Raw genomic sequence first — 18,980 nt, 5'->3', positions numbered from 1 at the left:
ACAGTTCACATCAACTGCACTTTGTTTGCCATGCTCTTTCCAGAAGCACCCAGCTCCCCAGATGTCACTGGAAGCCCCTGTGGCTCACAGTGGGCTGGCATGCAAGCTGCCACTGCACAGCAGAACAGGGGCAGCTTTGCTTGCTTAAAGCATTTATGGAACAACCACAAATCCCCTGGGGTCAAATGCTGGCACTGTTCATCCAGATGTGGCATGGACATGGTACAAGGCTTCAACTGAAAGGTGGAAAGTAACACCAAGCTAGCTGAATATGTAATAGCCAGCACTTGCTAACAAGTGACACAACATTAACATTTCTCTGCTATAAACACAAAGTGAATAAAAAGTTACTAACAATCAGCAGCCCTTCCACATGAGACCTGGAAGAGAGAGGTCTCAGTGAATGACTGGAAAGAAGATGAACGACTGGAAAGAAGACTGGTCCATTATGTCTGTTTTCTGGTTAGCTGTAGGTCAGACAATTATTGGCAGAATGTTATGCTGAGCAGAATGTTGGAGCTATCCAAGAACAGGGCATACATGTGGCCTGAATTCATCAGGAAGGCCAGTTCTGCCATGTGAAAGCAAAGAATGGTAATATTCAAGAAAGGTAGCTAGCCATTAAGATTAGGATTTAAGATTGTCCTCAGTTTGGGAAGCTGGCAAGAAGAAAAGGAAAAATTGCTGGAAACATACCTCCATCTGGGGAGAAGATATAACTGAAGTACTATGGTTATGGGTCTCACCTTTTTGAGATTTTCCATCTTTTGTTGTGATGCAATTCTTGTGGCTAATTCTTGGAAACCACATTTAATGAAAGTAGGTCCTCTGTGCTGCAGTGCCTCTGCTCTGCCCAGCGGCCTCTTGCTCATCAGAACAACATCAGAGCAATACAGTGACAAGGGCAAGGAGCAGCAGGATCTGGGGAGCCCCTGACATGCCTCACCCTGCTGTGGCCTCAGCTGCACGGTGGCTCAGAGGAACACAGTCAGAGACCCCCACTCCCTGCCTCCCCTTCCTCAAAAACCATACAGTGAGAAGTAAAAAGTAAGTAAATTAATGGCAAACACAAAAAGAATTATTTTAACTGAGATATACTTTTTATTACATCTTTCCTACTGTTATACCACTAAATATTTTTTCTTTAACATTTGAGGAGACACTCACTCATTTTAAATTTCAAAGTACCTGACATCTGCTATAAATACTTTCATTTACGCTTTGACACTTAGTCAACTCTTACAAGAATAATTTGTACAAAGAATTTTTTTAGTAGGTTTCTGAGTAGCTGTCCAGTTACACTTGAATCTGTTCAGTTACACCAATCATGTCTGGATAAAACATTGTAGTTGTGTGAGAATCTTGATATAGATACATATCAAGCAATGAGAGTGTGTAAAAGGAAACTGTGGTATAAGAATCCCACTGAGACTAAAACCTGTACCAGATACCATGGTGTGCAATACCTAAGAGAGCAAAGATCTTATTTTCCATGAGTGGAGACCGAAATCCCCATTTCAATTACAGCAACAATTTGCACAAGGTACTAAATGCAGCTGCCTTTGCTTTGTACTATAATACTGAGAAGATACTTGGTTTGCTTTCAAAATCATTTAGGAGGGGGAAAGTAAAAGGAAAAGTGTCTTCTAGTGCAATTCTAAACAGCACTTCAACAGCTGCACTAAATTTCAAATACTAAAGTGTGGCAGGTTGTGCCTTTTTGCTGTGAGAAGCTCTTTTTGTAAAGAGCTGAAGAGAAGTGAATCTCCAGTTTGTGCTTTTGTGTAACACTGTAATACAAACGCCAGCAGTAATAGTAGTTATAACTGTCTTACTTCCTTTGCCCTACAGTGCATAACAGAACTCACTTTATAATCTCCAGGTAGAAATTCTGCTCTCATGGAATCCAGAGTGGGGAAGACACAAGACTATTAATAGGGGTAGGTGCAGAAAATTATGGCAGGTCCATTATTCCATTGGGCTGATCAGACATGGCAGCCATCAGATATCCAGCACAGTGTGAAAAGTACTACTTACCTTTGAGCATGTGAACAGTCATACCAAAGTCAAATTTTTGAGTTTATGGACAAAGCACACACTACACCACTTCGCTGGAGAACTGAAGCCTAAGGACACATGCTCTGCTAACCATGATTCCAATTTTAAAAGCAGAGAAAATCCCAATATGCTGGTAAGAAACAGATCAACTTTATATGGCCGCACCTGAGGGCCAATTGTCTTTTCAGTAAACTGAAGACCTAATTTTGCAGTGCAAGCAATATAGCCAGTGAGAAAATCCAACACTTTATGTACCATTGAAATTCTTTTTAGGTGACATTTTCTGATTATCATTAGCATAAACCAGACATGTTCAGAAAAAAACATTTCACTAAAATGGAAAATACATCCCCTATGCTCTAGAAATCCTGAAAATCCACACCAATCTGCAATAGCCATTGCTAATACCGGAATTATCTTCGTCCTTGCGGATCTTTAGCTTGACAAGGTCCTCGCAGTGCTGGAGGATCTGGACAGCATCTTCCATTGAGCAGTTGTCCAGTCGAATATTATCTATTGCCAGCAACTTATCACCCAGTTCCAGTGTCCCAGTCCTGCAAACGAGCAAAGAAGCTGACATGAAACTCAAGTAACATTAAAAGAAAAGTATCTAAACATTATTATAGAAACAAGATGGATTTTTAGGACAATTATTTATTAATACACCTTCTATTTTCTAACTTTTCACAAAAGTTTTATTAAAATATAGCGCAGCCTCTTCACAGTCTCTTACAAGCTCTCTCTGTTTAATTTGGATTTGGCTGGTTACACACATAAACAGATTTTTATTGGGAGCTTTTTTGGGAGTCTTACCTGTGAGCAACACTTCCTTTCTTGATATCAGAAATAACCAGAGGGTCCCCTGGTTTTCTGCTTGATGGAGCTGTAATAAAGAATATATACAGGCATTTGGTTTTGTTTCTAGATAATGCAGATGGACTAATTTTGACCACAAACCAATACTTCATACACATTCTTTACTTGTTTTATGTTCCTCCCTTACCCTTAAATTATCTGAACTTCAGATAAAAACTAACACCAGCAGCATATTGGCAAGACTGGATACTCCTCAAAGATTAGAAAATTTCAGAATTGCAGTGACTGGTACAAAGGGAACTTAGCCTGATATGTCTGAATTCTGGGTTAGACCAGGACTGAGCCATGTGAAGACACCCCCAGTACAGCTCCAGTGATCTATCACAAAGATCTGCACAGCTGTAATGCATAAGGAAGACTTTCTGTCATTACAATCTTTCAGGGCAACTACTAATGGTGATCTTTGGCCAGAATAACTCCTGTAATACCATATCCCTGTCCAACAGAGCTGCTCTGGCAAAATATCTAGAGTGGGCTAGTCCACATTCTTTCCATGCACTTGTGTCCCATCCAGTGCCTAAGGCAGAGGTATGAAGGTAAGGTGTCCTGGGTGAGAAGGAGGAATCCACTTCCAATAAAGGAGATGCTGTGGACAGTGGCCACACACCCCACTGGGCTGATACACTATTAGCATGTTTGCACAGGTGTAGCTTACAGCACACCAATGTTTGCTTCACTGTAACTCACTGCTTCCTCTGAAGCAACCTGTGCCTCTTTCTAAGAGAGTAACCTTGCCCCCCTGTATTGCTGCTGGACCTTAAGAATTGTGGACTTTTCCCAGCTTTCTACTGGGGATGCCTACTAGAAACTGCAATTCCAGTCAGTTTAGTAAAACTCCCACCACTCTCCTTGCACACTTATCTCTTTCTGGAAGGATCTGACATTAATGGTCAATTTTTCTGTCTCTCATGGTTAAAAACATGCTCTTCTCTTCAACACCAGGCATTGCAATTCTTTACCAACTTGTGCAAAAGTATTTGACAAGTTTCCCTTAGTCAGGAAATTTGCTTTGCAATTTTGCTTGACCTTTAGCTGCCTAGGAAGCAGTTAAATACACCAGAGGAAGTCAACAGTGATCACTATCTACTTCCAGAGGACTGTTTCTTGAAGTGGCTTCGCTGAGTGCGTTGTTTTGGAGGGTTCATCCATTTGCTGACAGAAGACTGCACTGTAGATCTGATATGGCAAGCATCACCTTAGAATTTGAGGGTGAGGAAGACACATTGTTAGACATCTGTGTGGCATATGCTGTCTACTTCTGGGAAGAATATCACCTACAGCTGCTCTTCCCTGGAGGTGCTCCATGTGGTGAACACAGACAGACTTTTGGGACTGCTAACAAAGAGTGTGCTGATAATAAAACATTGCCATGTGGTATAATGCTCTCAGCTCTCCTGAAAGCACTAATCAGTTTTGCACATTTAGTATTCTCCAACTGCCCCACACCATTTCTGCTCTGTGAACTGAGCCCCTGCATCCTTTCACAGAAGGTACCTTTCCAGCAGGCTCCCACGCCTGAACTGACAATCACCCAAAACCTGTCCTTGTTGGAGGATCACCTACAAAATCCTGATGTCAGTTACTTTAGCAGCTCATGAATCTTCTCTCTGATGCAAAATGACAGATCACCTACAGCAACCACATGGTAAATTAATAATGACATTTCCAACACAATATGCTAACAGGTCTTGTTAACCTTAGCTGCCCTGGCTGAGACAGCCTTTGAATGTCCAAAGGAACTGTTCAAGAACTGCTGAAGAGCCATATTTCAAATGCAATGTGAAAGTCCAGAAAACAGACATACAAAGACTTTGAAGAATTTTTAGAAATTTGTCTAAACCAGCATGCTTTCAGGAAATGATTATGTTCCAATTTAGAGAACAGTAATTCACTTTTTGCAAGATATGTTATTTTCGTAGATTGTTTCTCATACTTTCATGTCATGGGTCAAATACATTAAAAATCCATAATTTACTTGAATCCTTTGGATTTATTTTATCAATTAGTATCTTGTTAAAATTTTAGAGTATCACTTTGGTGATTTTTTAATTCCATGTTTTTACCCTCTGGGTTGCCTTACTCTCAGGTTATAGGCTATCCACTGCAGACTAGGATTTTAGTTTTGAAATACTTTTCATGAAAGTGTCTTACAAAATTATCAGAACTAAGAAAACAGTCCATTATTGTTGTAAAAAGAAGAGAGGAGGAACCAAAATGAGGGAAAGAGCAAAGCTCAAAGAGCAGAGCCACAAAGCACATGTGGATGCAAAGATTATGATGCTGCACACAAAGTTATCACCGTTTCAAACTGAGGAAGTGTGAACCAGCAGCATTTTAAGAGTTCTACAGGGCTATTATTTGGTCTGGAGAATGAAAGCCTTTTTGTAGGCACCAAACAGCTCTGTGTGGAATGAATCCCCCCATGCTGAGCAGCAGATACACCACACTTCATTTTGGTATTGTTCAATGCTCATGGCATACTTCCTACAAATTATTCAAGTTGTGTTGCAATCATGAATTTCCTCCTGAACTTTTGGACCTTTTTGCACATTACCACAGGCTAAGATTGTCTCCCAAACACTGGTGAACAAATGCTGTCTCCAGCAAGAAGATTGAGTACTACCCTGATTTTACAGATAAGCAAAAGAAACATAGAAAAATTTTGGTCAAAGTATGACAGTTTTCAGTGAGCAATTTGAGATATCCATGCCTTTATGTCTCACAATAATTTGTAGAATATAAGAGCTTCTATGTCTGAAATACAACTACTGGCATTTTCAGCAACAGCTGCTGACAAGTAGCATTTCTGTAAGTGCAACCCCGTGATCTCAATACTTCTGCATAAAATCAAGCAGCCACCTGTGGAAAATCTCCACCCCCACTCCCAGAATGACTTGTCTCAGCACAAGTCTTTTGCAGAGAAAAGAAAAACCATCCTAATTTCTCCAGGGTAGCATTAAACACCTTGACCATGAGATTGCCTCCTTTGTCTTTCTGCAATCCTCCATCCCATTCATTAAGCAGCCTCCATCCCCTTTGTTACACACCACTGTTCCATCTCTCCCCAGAGAGCAGAGAAACCAGAGATCCAGAGGGAAAGCAGTCTTTGACCAGTTGACAGACCCACATCAATAATGCAAGCTTGAAGTGACACTGTACAGCTTCCAGTCTCCACTTCAGAATTATTTCTGGTTTTAAGAGGCTGTTAAAAGTAAAGCACCTTACCACTCACCCATGTCCAGCCTTCTTGTTCAAGTCCCAGCTGCCCCTAATCCTGATCACAGTTCAGTCTCTCCCCTCATTTGCTGCATCTCTGTTACAGCTTTCCACTTGCTTCCTCTCCTTGCCCCATTCTGCTTGTCCAATGAAGATCTCATCTTTTCTCCTCCCTGTTCCAGCTTAGTCTTGTTCAGCTTTTGCAGAGACCTTAGAGTCTGCATGAATAACTACAAGTGGATGGAAGAGTGCATGACGTTGTACAGGTACTAAATTTAGTGTTGCTCTTAAGCAAGTTGTTTGCAGTCTCTCTTTAAATTACTCTTTGATCTGGTCTCCACCCCAGGTCTCTCTACCCTATTCTACTACACTTACCCAGCCACTTGAAAGTAAGTTCAATGAAGTGTTATCAGTTCTGTGTATCAGCTGTTCCACTACATTTAAAAACACTCTCAAACAATGCTCCTTGCTTATTACATTGCTAACTCAAACAAAACCCCCCACAAAGTGACTTCAACAGATTTTGGGTGGACATCTCACCCACCACCCAGACAAAACCCACTACTTTCAGCCTGACTTCAAACTCTGGAGTTTGATCAAGTTCTGAACAAACGGAACAAAGGAAGATGCTCATGTGATGGAAAAATACTTTTTATACAAAGTCAGTGCATTTATCCACAATGCTGGTTTACAGCTACTAGACATTTTTAAGAATAGTGTGATTAATAAATAGATAAAGAAGCTTTTTAAAATTACACTGATGCAGCTCTTTTGTTCCTTAAGTATTGGTTCATGTGGAGCCGCTGAGAAATCCGTTGATATTTTTCTATCTTGAAAAGAATTACCTGTAATGCTTCAAAATTAAGCAGAGCTTGCCAGATGAAATCCCAAAATACACAGAAGCATGCTTTAGAAAATAAATTCTCATACTCAATGTATCTTTAGATATTTACAAAGCTTGTTTCCAATGAAATACAAAACCAATAAAGCTGACTATGGTATAGCTGCTAATCAAAGTAACTCAGAGAAACTGATGATAGTTTGGGTGAGATTCTGATATTCTTACCAGCTTTGCAGCTTCTTATTCCTTGAATAGTCCCATTAGCTTCAGAGAGATTATTTATGAAGCAAGGTGCTGCAGTTCATTACTAGTAAGGATATCAGAATCTCACATAAGACAGAAAAAAAGAAAAGGAAAGGAAAAAAAAAAAAGCTGTTAACTACAATTACCAGAATCCACTAGTAAGTCATTTTACTGGACATCATTCAATGTTCTTGACAAAAAAAATAATTAGTCTATGATAAAGTAGCCAGTTGCCTCAAAAACCTTTAAAAAAGGTTTTTGTATTTGAAAAGAAAATCTATATTCATTACACGGTTTCAAGTCAATGTCAATGGCAAATAAATTGAAACAGCTTTGAGTACTACTAGCACTACTTGTAAATGTTCCTTTTCTAGGGAATGATTCTGCTACAAAAGCATAATCACATGCACAGGAACACTCCTGTGTTTAATTTGGATGATATAATTTTAAGAACTGAGACCTTCTATTTGCTCTAATCGGGTAACTGGGTGTGAAACTAGTGATATGTGAAGCATTAAATATAAGGTCATGTATATTTGCAAAATATGAAAATATGAAATAAGGTCTATATTCAGTATTTATCATTGATAAAATTAGACAGATATTGCAGAGCTAAGGGACAAATGAGAGGACTGCAATGTGTTTTTGAAGGCAGCAGTCTGCCTTCATACACACATTGCAGTCCTAGCATTTGGACTTAGGCAAGACCACTATACTGGGAGATAACTGACATGAACTATCCAAAACTCAGAGCCCTGGATTAATATTAACAATGATGCTCATGAAACTTTCTTCTGTCCTGCTTTTAAGGGGACAGAAGGGTATGCTATCTAAGGGGATTTTTAATGTTTTCTGTTATTTTTCTCTTGAATTAATAAATCTGAAACTAAAGAAAGTCTCTTCTCCTATTACAAGTCTTGTTTTTCAAAGACCATGAATTATCTTATTTGTCTTTAGTTTTGTGTGTTACCTCAGATACCTTCAATAAAGCACCTGGTTGTAACTCCATGCAAGTACTCTTGGTGCTCATTAACACGGAAAACAATTTCAAGAAAGAGAAATAAATTCCTCTTCTAGGATCTCTGACTCCTAACAGCTGACCTAGAAGAACTCTTGGACTTAAAAATAGACAAATGCTCACATGCCAGCCCAAAGTGAAGTTGCACTTCCTCTCTGACAAAAAATGTCAGTCCTGTCTGTCAGATTAGATAATTTCCTTACTCTTATACAAATCCCAAACTAAATGGGGGATATGGAAAGTAAGAAAGGTGTTTCCCTGTAATGTTTTAATAGCACTTTCTCATTTACCATTAACTCCATTAACTTGAGAAGGAAGAGGATGAAACAGGTCTCTAGCCCTTTTAAGAGATCAAGCCCACAAGTGAATGAATCTGATCATCGCCATCCCCCCTGCTTAAGACATACCAACTCTGCCAAGTTTCCTTTAGTATTTGTTTCTTAGAAGAAATCATATGGCTTTCTGAAAATATCAGTAATCAATGGCACGCTAATGTGCTAAAGTGTCCTGACAGAAATTTGACAAAATGAATATAAAATGCTTGTATTCTTCAAATCATATTGCCTTATCTAGCAGTTAATTAGGTAAAACAGAGCAAAACACTGAAAAGCAAGCATGACATGCAGCAATTCAAGACTTCTACCAGTTATTAATATAAACCCTTTAAAACCATGTAAATAATTTATCCTAGATAAATTTTATATGAAGGAAATACTATCAATGAGATTATTATATATAAGAGATAATTTAATTTAAATATAAAGATACTGCAGTATATTCACAAGAGCAGAGAGCTAAGAGCAACCACATGTTACTCTGATTATATAAAGCACTAATTTTATAAAGCATTAATTTTTTGGAATTAAATTCCAGATCAGTAAGGCATGCAAAGCTTGAAAGAGGAGTCCTAAAACCTAAATTCCAAGAACATTAGCTTTCCATTAAAAGTTTATTCCTACAGACAAAAAAAGGAGATGTCTGCATTTCCAAAAAACAACACAAATCAAATTACTAGTAAGACCATATTTTTTCAACAACCTTACAAACCTTTATCAATCTTAAGAATAACATTTAAATGGAACAGCCTCGCTCCTGGTTTTATCATTTCTCAGTATTTTCATTTGCACAGATACATGTAGACCTACAATTTTGCTTCAAATATCACATCACATGTTACAGAGTCTAACAGTATCACACTCATTCAAGTGTGCAACACAAACAAATGGGCCTGCAGTGTCTCTCATTTGTTCCTGAGATGTAATCCTAAGCACTGAGATCCCTGCTGTACTTCTGATTAACCATATTCCACTGTGCTGGTAAAAGCCTCGAGAATACAAAGCACAATCTTCCCCCAAGACACATGAAAAACTCTAAAGGAAGACTAATAGCCTAAGAAAGGCCACAGCCATAAAAGAATGTTAATTCTGATGACACCAGATTCTGCAGTGTCAAGCCCATTAACTTTGATATGGATTGTTTTTCCTTCCCTCAAGAGCTGAATTCAGTATGCTGGAGTTCACCGGGTCAAAATCCAGTTCTAACACATTGTTTTACTCTCTCCTCACAAAATAAATATAGGAACACTTAATTTCAAACCACAGTAACAAGTACTTTTTGAGAAACAGATTGATGCAGGCTCCTGTGACTTTCTTCAGCAATCTCCGCAATACCCAGTGAAAGGGGATTTTTCTGTGACACACACACTCAGGACTGCCAACAAGTTCTAGAGACTGAGGATGTACCTGTGTTCTGAAGTAGAAAATAACCCTAGGTATGTGGATCCTCATGTCTGTGAGACCCTTCAGTGGGGTTCTGTTCAGGCTATAAACTTCCCAGCTATGGAAATACTTTTGCATGGACCTAATTCTGCTGATTTCTTTCTTTTTTCTTTTTTTTTTTTTAATAAATAACTTTAATTGGAGTTAAATATGTGAAGGAGTAAGTCAAACATTAGATTTAGCAAACTTCTGGCTTTGTTAACTACTTGAAGGGGAGTATAAATATATTACAGAACAGTATTTCAAAAGAGAAAAAGCAGTAAAAGAAGCTGGAAAAAGGAAAAATAAGTTTATACCAAAATAAATGTTAGTTTGTAGCTCAAAGATCTACTATCTGCAGATTATCCCATAAATGTGGTCTGAAAAATAAGCCCTTGTACTTACAACTTATGGTGATGCCAAGTTCCACATTATGCTTCTTTGGTAGTTTCACATGAAATGTTCCACTGCTTGGTATAACTGATTCTATAAAAAATATTTAAAATGTTAGATAATTTATAAGGCACAGCAATTCCATGAGCATGGAACTATGCATGTAAGTTGATGAAATCACACCAGAGTCACAAGGCAGGGATAAAACACAGGTGCTAAAATGAAGGAGCTATGATTTATAACTCTACTGGTAATTTCACGGTTACTCAATTTTTTTTAAGCTTTAACTGAATTTGTAGAGATTGCACGGGCCAGCAGCCAGCTGAGACTGCAGGTTTTTAGCTCATATGCAAGTTCTGTGAGCACACGGGAAAATTTCACTGCTGGCAGACAGCTTTTAATTAAAAGGACAGGAGATTGAGTCATAAGGATTTCTGACCTTTGCTGCTGCAGGACTAGCACTTATTTTTAACTGTCCACTAAGGTAACTGCCATGGGTTTAACATCTAGTGGGAAGAAAATGAATCCAGTGGTGCACACACATAATGTGTACTTGATATACACAGTTTGTGATTTCATGGGTATATTCTGTATGCTTAAACACATTACAGAATAAACGAATGCCATTAGTAATAATACTCGCCAGAAAAACTAACAATGATTCTTCTGGCCATTGATAATTAATTTTCTATTATTTTATTTAGAGATACTGTGAGTGAAACACCTCCAGAGTTTTTTTGTTTATCCACCCTTTTTAATACTTTTCTGTCTTGCAAAACATTTCATTATTTGGCCTGTAGAGGATTTGTCTCTGTTTAGGAGAACATTTCTATCTCAGGCCAGAAAAATGTCTGGAAATAACTCAGAGGAGAGACAGTCACCAGATCTTACTACAGGACCTGTCATTTCTATTTGCTTTCCAAAATAGACTGCAGGGCTGTGTGAAATGAGAAAGCTGTACAAGAAACCACGTTTCAAATAAGTCACTTGAAAACTGAATGGTGTAGATGTGACAAGAAAACCTCTACCTCAGATTCCTAACACTTGCAATGTACTTGGGATTTATTCCTTCATTTTTCTTGCAAGACAGAATAACAGGACATTCATACCTGCAACATCAAATTCTATTTCCAAAGTGACCTTGTTGGTGATAGAGGAGTCTCTGAGCAGTTGATTAGCCTCATCAAATGTGCTGTCTTCTGTTGGGACACCATTTATTGACACTATTCTGTCTCCTATTTGCAGCACCCCACACCTTGGTACAAAACAATACAATACAATCATCAGATGTGCATGTTACCAGAACCAGCAGTATCACAGAATCACAGAATCATTTAGGTGGGGAAAACGCTTTAAGACCACTGAGCCCTACCATTAACCCAGCACTGAGAAGTCCACCCTTTCTGTGTTGATTTCCCATATTTACATGTCTTTTAAATACCACCAAGAATTGTGTCTGAACTTCTTCCCTGGGCAGTCTGTTCCAGTCCTTGACAACCTTTTTCACTGAAGAAATTTTTCCTAATATTCAATCTAAACCTACCCTGGCACAACTTGAGGCCATTTCCTCTTGTCCTGCTGTGTGTTATCTGGGAGAAGAGACCAATCCCCAGCTGGCTACATCCTGTTCTCAGATAGTTGTGGGGAGCTATACGGCTCCCCTGGAGCCTCCTTTCCTCCAGATTAAACACCCACAGCTCCCTCAGCTGCTAGCCTTGTTAGAGTTGTTCTTCATCTCCTTCACTGGCTCCACTGCCCTTCTCTGCACCTCAATGTCTTTCATATAAAGAGGGGCCCAGAACTGAACACAGCACCTGTGGTGTGGCATCACCAGTGCCAAGGACAGGGACATGATCACTGCCCTGGTTTGGCTGGCCACACAGTTTCTGATATGACCCACCTGATCAAACAACTTCAACCAGACCTTGAAGGATAATTATGGCATAGCAGCTCACCAAGCTACCTAGGCACAGAAGCTGCTGCCCCTTTGCACCACAACATTATCTAGCATTCCCAGTATGGGCTGTGTCCTCTAGGCGCAGGGACCCAGGAAGAGGGGTCTTCATGCTTCCATCCCACCCATGGACATCATCTGTGCCTCTGACCCTGGGCTGCAGGTGAAATGGCAGCTGGTGCTTGTCTGTGCAGCTGCTATCATTCTCATGACACGATTAAATATATATATAAGCATAAAAATTTAATTGAAATAATTACTAAGTCAAAATTCTGGTACTCCTCAAGATTTGATTCTGTACCAAAACTGAAAAGAGCTGGATATAGCTTTCGCCCTAGCATGCTCAATTATCACTATTTTGACTTCACTGATTTTATTCTTTTTTTTTTTTGGTTTTGTTTTGCATGAATATAGCTTCCAGTCTCCTTCTGGAGGACTCTGTATGATCAGAACACCGGTGCTTGTCATTCTTTTATAGCTGACCAAGTGCATGAAACACCATTGTCAGAACAGAGTGTATTACTTGCCCCACTCCACTGAGCAAGGCCCTGCGATTTGTCACAAACTGAAAGAGAGCAAGAAGCCCAAAGCCCCGAGGAGCGCCCATGGAATGCACTCAGCAGTCAGTTCCCGAGCTCACCTTTCCGCCGGACTGTCAGCCTCAATGTAGGAAATGAGAGGTGGAGAGGACAAGGTCTCAGTAGCAAACACGCTACCCTGGAGCTGTATCCCAAACCCCACTATGGGGTCAGCTGTCAGCACCACTTCTGTGGTTTCTGTGTGGACGACCTGCCCAGCCAAACCAACAGTGCTAGAGGCTAAAGACACTATAAAACAGAGCAGACCAGGAGGAAAGACATTCATATACAGCAGAAGTTTCATTGCTTTTTGAGAAAATTGTTCTTTACAATAAATCTAGTCAATGAAATGTCTCTTTAAAAGTCAATTTAGGCTAGAGTTTATAAATTATGTATAAACAGTTATGGCATATAAGATAATAGAAAACATCTGGTTGTATGCTGGAATGCAAGAAGATAATTCTTGTTCTGAGTAAAATAAATGTGTTTGATATCCCCACTCCAAAAATCTCAGGACATCCTTGAATTCTGTTTGCATTAGGTTGGAGGCATGGATAAGCGGAACTTCAACAGGAACTAAGGCAATTGGAAGCACAAGCCCAGCTGTTATTCAGGCAGATTCCTCTTTTGTACATCTCACAGCCATTCACTGTAGCTAGCAACAAAGCACATGAATCAGGCTTGCTTGCAAGCAGTAAGGATGCCTTCTTCTTGTACATGTTTACCATAAGTCAGCAATTTGTCAGAGTAACTGGGTAATGTAAGGAAGTTGAACAAACTGCCCTGTTTTGCCAACCAGTGTATCTCACAATCAAGGGATTGTGAGAAAAAAGGTTCTGTGGGGTCTCTCAAAGCCACTGAGGGACCCTTCTATGAGAAACTCAGGCTTTACTCACACTTTTTCTGAAAGGCTGCAGTACAGATCAAGACAAAAACAACACTGAGATTCAATACAATTACCTGTAAAAGGAGGGACTGCACCTTTGCCTCCCTGACCACTGTCTAAACGCCTATTGTATTATGGTTTGAATTCCCCCAGGGACAAACTATTGCCTTTCATGTCATACACATGTCTGCTAAGAATTAGGTAAAATTTCATAGATTACTTGAGGGATAGGTTACTTGTGCATTTTTTTTCTCTTAGATGCGGGGGAAAAAAATGTTGACATTATAGACAGTATTAGCACAACTGTAAAAAGATGTCAGAGGTTATATAAGTATTTCCCCACACTATGGGGAAAGCATTGGCCTTTTGCTCTATATACTGTTAGTATAAATCTGATTGATGTGGCACAGCTGGCAATGACAGATCTTTGCAAAATTTTCACTTGCCAAAAAGCTCACAATTTTCTGCTTTCTCCCAGCAAAGCCCCTTCCCACTCTAAAACTGTCTCTTCCAAATAACTGAATTCTTCCTCATATCTTGTTTTAAGTTTTCTTTCTAAGAATTGTGCATCATTTCAGATACTCAATAGCTTCCTTCTTACTCTTTCTTTTATCTGCACTCAATAAGATATGCTTATACACAAAGACAAATACTAAAAATCTGTTCTTAGAAACTTCCATCAGCTTTAGCATTTACTGCATCTGAGAAATAGGTTTCTCCAGCCCTCACTGCTGCAAAGGCTAAAATATAATGAAACCAAATAAATTAATATAATACCTAGGACACCTTCTAGAAACATCTTAATTTAGGGCAAAGGAAAGTTCAATTTTCCCTTTCTTAAAGGTCATATAACAATTACTTGTTAACTTCATCTCTATCTCCCATCGCTTATGCCTCTATTCCCTCCATGCAGCAGGTGTCTAGTTGACTCTGTAACCTTCTTACTCTTTTTATAATGTCCTACTAAATATCTCATAAAATTTATTTCAACTGAAAGTTGAAATAAAGTAAAGACAGTAAAAGTTTTAATTCACATTGGGAAATTAAGTCACTATCTGTGGGATTTAAAACTCACTCTGATAAACATTTTGATGATGTCAACACTTAAGTATGATAATTAGGAACTCCTTCCACTCCAAAAGAAAAGGAAAGAGAAACAGGAACAAAAAGAAAAACCCCTCAGAGATGAAAATTATCCTTTCTTAATCATGTAACAATAGCTATCTCCTAAGACTCTAAATGCCACAGGTACCCAAAATGTAAAATGTCACAGGTACCAAAACCCATGACTTAGAGCATGTTGGGGTTTGCAACTCAACAGTAACTGCAGCAAGAAACAGTGACATTTTTTGGCTCCTTGATGGATTAGAATTTTCAGGCCAGGAAGCAGCGCTGTTGATTTTCAAAGGGGACATGGATGTATTTGTATTTCCAGTGAACACTGCTTGCTATTGCTAGGGGTATGTTCCAGCATACTTGTATAGCTCTCATCTAACTCTTAGCAACATTCCTGGGGGCTAGTTTGCTATATGCTCTGCAGTTATGTAAATCATGATCACGAATTTGAAAATTATGCACTTTTATGCCCACAGTTATACAAGAAGCAGAACAAGATGCACTTCAAGGTGCATCTATGGATTATTATGCCTCCAGTCTCCCACTCTGACCTACAAGCAATTGAAAAATGTTTGCAATTCCTCCTGATAGCTGTTGAGAAAAGAGCACCTGCGCATGTCTAAAACCCTCTTGAACATCTACCACATATGCAATCCTGGTAAAGTAAATTGGTATAAATTCTGGCTCGTTTCCAACCACTAATAGGGACCTAATGCAAAATACTTCAGGATTTAAACTTTAATGAAATAATAATCTAAGTGTTTCCACAATGAATCCCACACCTTAAACAAACAATCACACAAACAAACAAACAAAAGCAGAAGAAGAATAAAACCTGAAAACAAGTGGCAAAAAAAAGCTTGTGGCGGCAGGGCATGCCCTCAATTTTTACAGCCACATATTTAGAAGGATCTGCATGACTAATGCAATGATTGTTAAATCATGACCATATAAGTCTTTAACCCATCGTGCCATCAACACTTCATCTTCATGAATTATGCCATGATCACATTATGTTGTGCAAATATTCTTAAATAATTGGCAATGTAAACTTTATAGCAACCTACGTATTTTTATTACCAAGTAACATTCTAAAAGATTTTATAAACTTTACCTTAATAAAACTCTCAAATGATCCAACTGGATTAAAGAAAAAAATCCCACTAAAAATTAAAGACTCTGCTACTCCTTTTCCATGAAAAGCACAGCAGTCAATCTACCTGGTTCTCATGAGTCTCTGAGTCTCCCACAAAGGGAGAGGTTTTCCAAATCTTGTTGATGGATAGTGGAAAGATACAGGACTGGACATTCTCTATCCTGGTCCAGTGCAGGACATTCTGAGCAGTGTGGGTCTCTAAAGTTGGCTGTCACAAGTATGGGTATAAGTCTACTAACAGAGTAAGGAACTCCGCATGGGCTGAGAAGCAAACTCACAAAAAGAGCAAACAAGTCTGGCTGGCCAGCCAATTCCTCCACAGCCAGTTCCAGTTCAGGGCTGTTGATGTAGTCACAGGTTGTACTGAGGCACTGACCATTCAGTGATGGGGCCACTTTCAGGTATTTTGTAATGCTCTGTATCAAGACCTCACAATGCGAATGGGTAATAAACTACTGCACAACTAAGCCTTGTCCTAACTTCTCCTATCTAGAGATTTGTTTACTCATAGCAGCTTGTCATCCCCAGGGCCTTCTGACTTGAAAAATCTTTTAGGTGGGCTGCAGTACGTATGTGACTGTTCCCCTAAATGCCACATCACTGGCCTTGTTTTGAGTCTTTCAAGGTAACACAGACAAGGCTTCCTTGAAGGAAAAATTATCTGAAAAATTGAACAACACAAGTTACAGCTGTGTCCAAGACCCATAATAGGATTAGCTTTGAGGAATTTCATCCTTTGTTGAACAGCTAAAACGTAGCACAACTGCTGAACAATTTTTTGCATTGATTTTACTATTCAAATCAATTACTACTAGTGTAACACTACTACTGGTTCTCACGTGCAGAGGAGAAGGTGTAAGAGCTGGACCTCTACTGATACCACAGCATGACAGACACAGTATCTCCCCTTGACCCAAAAGAACCCATTAGAAGCTAACATGTCAATAGATGAGCTGTGAAAAATGGCTGATTGGATTAAAAACAAAAAATGCACTTACAGGCAAATGTTATGCAAAAATATGTGCTTTACAGAAGAAATAACAAGCAAGCAACAAAAACTGCAAGAAAGCAAAACCTCAGTTCCTCTCTAATGTGTTCTCATAATTCTGTAGTGATTGGCCTTGGAAGCTGCTGGTTTGCTCTGTTTTTACTATGACCATGGGGAATCTTTAAAATACAGCAGCAGTGCTGTAATGTGCAGCAGCTCAGTTCTTTCAGAGTGGACTTCTGAGCATTGTTACCTAGAGCAAATGATTTACAGAGCAGTTCTCACCTCCCTGCTCTGGAGGAGCTGAGTTGCTGTGGGTTGCACAAAGACAGACAAACCAAAAGAGAGGCGGCACTCTCATGGAGTCTGGGAAAAAATGCACTGACACAGCCACACTCTTTCCAGCCCAGTGAATGCTTAGCAATATGCAAAATGGAACAGCCTGAATAGATCTGTTCTGGCTTGGGAAATGACTGACTCATAGGCAATCCAAGCTTTGAGTCCCAGAGAGTGGTCAAATGAGGCTATTCAGTCTTCACTGTAACGTGCTCTCCCTCACCAAAATAACTGTACAGGTCATGGTGTAGATGTAAACATTAGAACTACCTAGGAGGTGCCATGGCAAACTCTGCCTTCCCTAATGTGACAGCTGTCCCTAAAGCTGGTTGAGCTTACCAGCAATCTGTTTTTGACTATTCCCTAATGAACATAGGAAGAGTTAAATAAAGAATTTTAAAATCACTTCAGTAATGGTATAACAAACTCTTCCAGCACTATCTGAAAATAATATTCCTTTATAAATTTCAGATGAGATAGTTATGCTAGACAGCATCTACTCATCTCATTTTAGCATTGGACAAATATTTTTACCCTTGTGTTTCCCTACGTCTACCAGGAACTCTCTCTTCTGTCTAGAATATATGTGTTTAATTAAGGTACTGTGCTTTTTTTCTGCATCTTCCCCCTCCTCCACCCATTCATTCACTGCACATTTTTGAGGAAATGCAGTTACCACCTACAGGAGCTTTTGAAGTCCTTCTTTTTCATCCTCCGCCTCATCATTGTCCCCCGTGGGCTGGTGGAGTAGAGGCTGCGAGGCAAGGTCCCCATGTTCAGGGAACTCAGGCTGTATGCACTCATGGAGGTAGGAGAGAAGGATGAAGACACCAGAGCTGCTGTAAGAAATCAAACACTTGGCATACAGCACTCAGTCTTCACAGAAGAGCGCGGCACATGCCTGTAACTCATCAATGAATCAAACATTTTATGTATAGGCTGTGTATGATGCACAGGAATGCTTGGTGCACTTCCAATAACAAAGACATTTAAACCACACAGGTGACCCTAGGAAAAAGTAAAGCCAGCATTTCATGACAACACTTGCTGGAAGCTAACAAAGATAACGTAGACACAAAAGATATATTCATAGTATACAACTTACTTTAAGAAAACCATGTGAAATTAAACTTTTCAACACATATCCTCAGACTAATGCAAATAATGCAAATCAATATATCTAGATACACTGATTTTAGAAATGCCTTTTTGTAGTAGGTAATTTCTGACAAAGATTTGTAAGCAATGCTTTGCATTCAAAAATCATGCTTTGTATACACTTTTCCAATCCAATGGTCTCCTCATACATAGAAGAAGAGCTGATTAATTCAGAATTTTCATGCCTTTACCTATCTACAAAGGCTGCTTTGTTATAGAGAAGAAAAGGTGTAAAATGTCAGAAATAACCTCGGCATGGCTATGAAAAAGTGTAGCATCCATAAAACTAAAAAGGTTTTAGAGCCTGAAATGGGAAAAGTATGAGTGAAAGAAGAAGGGAGGGAGGAGGAAGAAGAGAGAGGAGGAGGAGGAAGAAGAAGAAGAGGAGAAGTGAGTATGTCAGCAG

At 39.2% G+C, this 18,980-nt stretch overlaps 1 protein-coding gene across 18 annotated transcripts in view; it reads right to left on the bottom strand.

Annotated features, from left to right (window-relative positions):
* The window catches only part of GRIP1 (glutamate receptor interacting protein 1), a 307,874-nt gene that overhangs the window by 23,403 nt on the left and 265,491 nt on the right, over window positions 1-18,980 (bottom strand). For 12 of the 18 annotated variants that reach the window (XR_013182413.1, XR_013182414.1, XM_077178851.1 and 9 more), the window contains 6 exons: window positions 18,100-18,255; window positions 12,997-13,183; window positions 11,512-11,657; window positions 10,415-10,495; window positions 2,872-2,941; window positions 2,467-2,612 (listed from right to left, as the gene is read on the bottom strand). Coding sequence is in view for 16 of the 18 variants with exons in the window: in XM_077178851.1 (XP_077034966.1) it covers window positions 2,467-2,612; window positions 2,872-2,941; window positions 10,415-10,495; window positions 11,512-11,657; window positions 12,997-13,183; window positions 18,100-18,255 (786 nt within the window). In the remaining 2 variants the exon portion in view is untranslated. The remainder of the gene's footprint in view (window positions 1-2,466; window positions 2,613-2,871; window positions 2,942-10,414; window positions 10,496-11,511; window positions 11,658-12,996; window positions 13,184-18,099; window positions 18,256-18,980) is intronic. The other 6 variants (XM_077178852.1, XM_077178861.1, XM_077178858.1 and 3 more) reach the window with 2 other exon arrangements.

The sequence above is a fragment of the Agelaius phoeniceus genome, chromosome 5 (genome assembly GCF_051311805.1).
Source record: "Agelaius phoeniceus isolate bAgePho1 chromosome 5, bAgePho1.hap1, whole genome shotgun sequence".
NCBI classification, from domain to species: Eukaryota; Metazoa; Chordata; class Aves; order Passeriformes; family Icteridae; genus Agelaius; species Agelaius phoeniceus.
The sequence above is the reverse complement of the archived record's forward strand: the minus strand, read 5'-3'. Positions and strand labels throughout refer to the sequence as shown.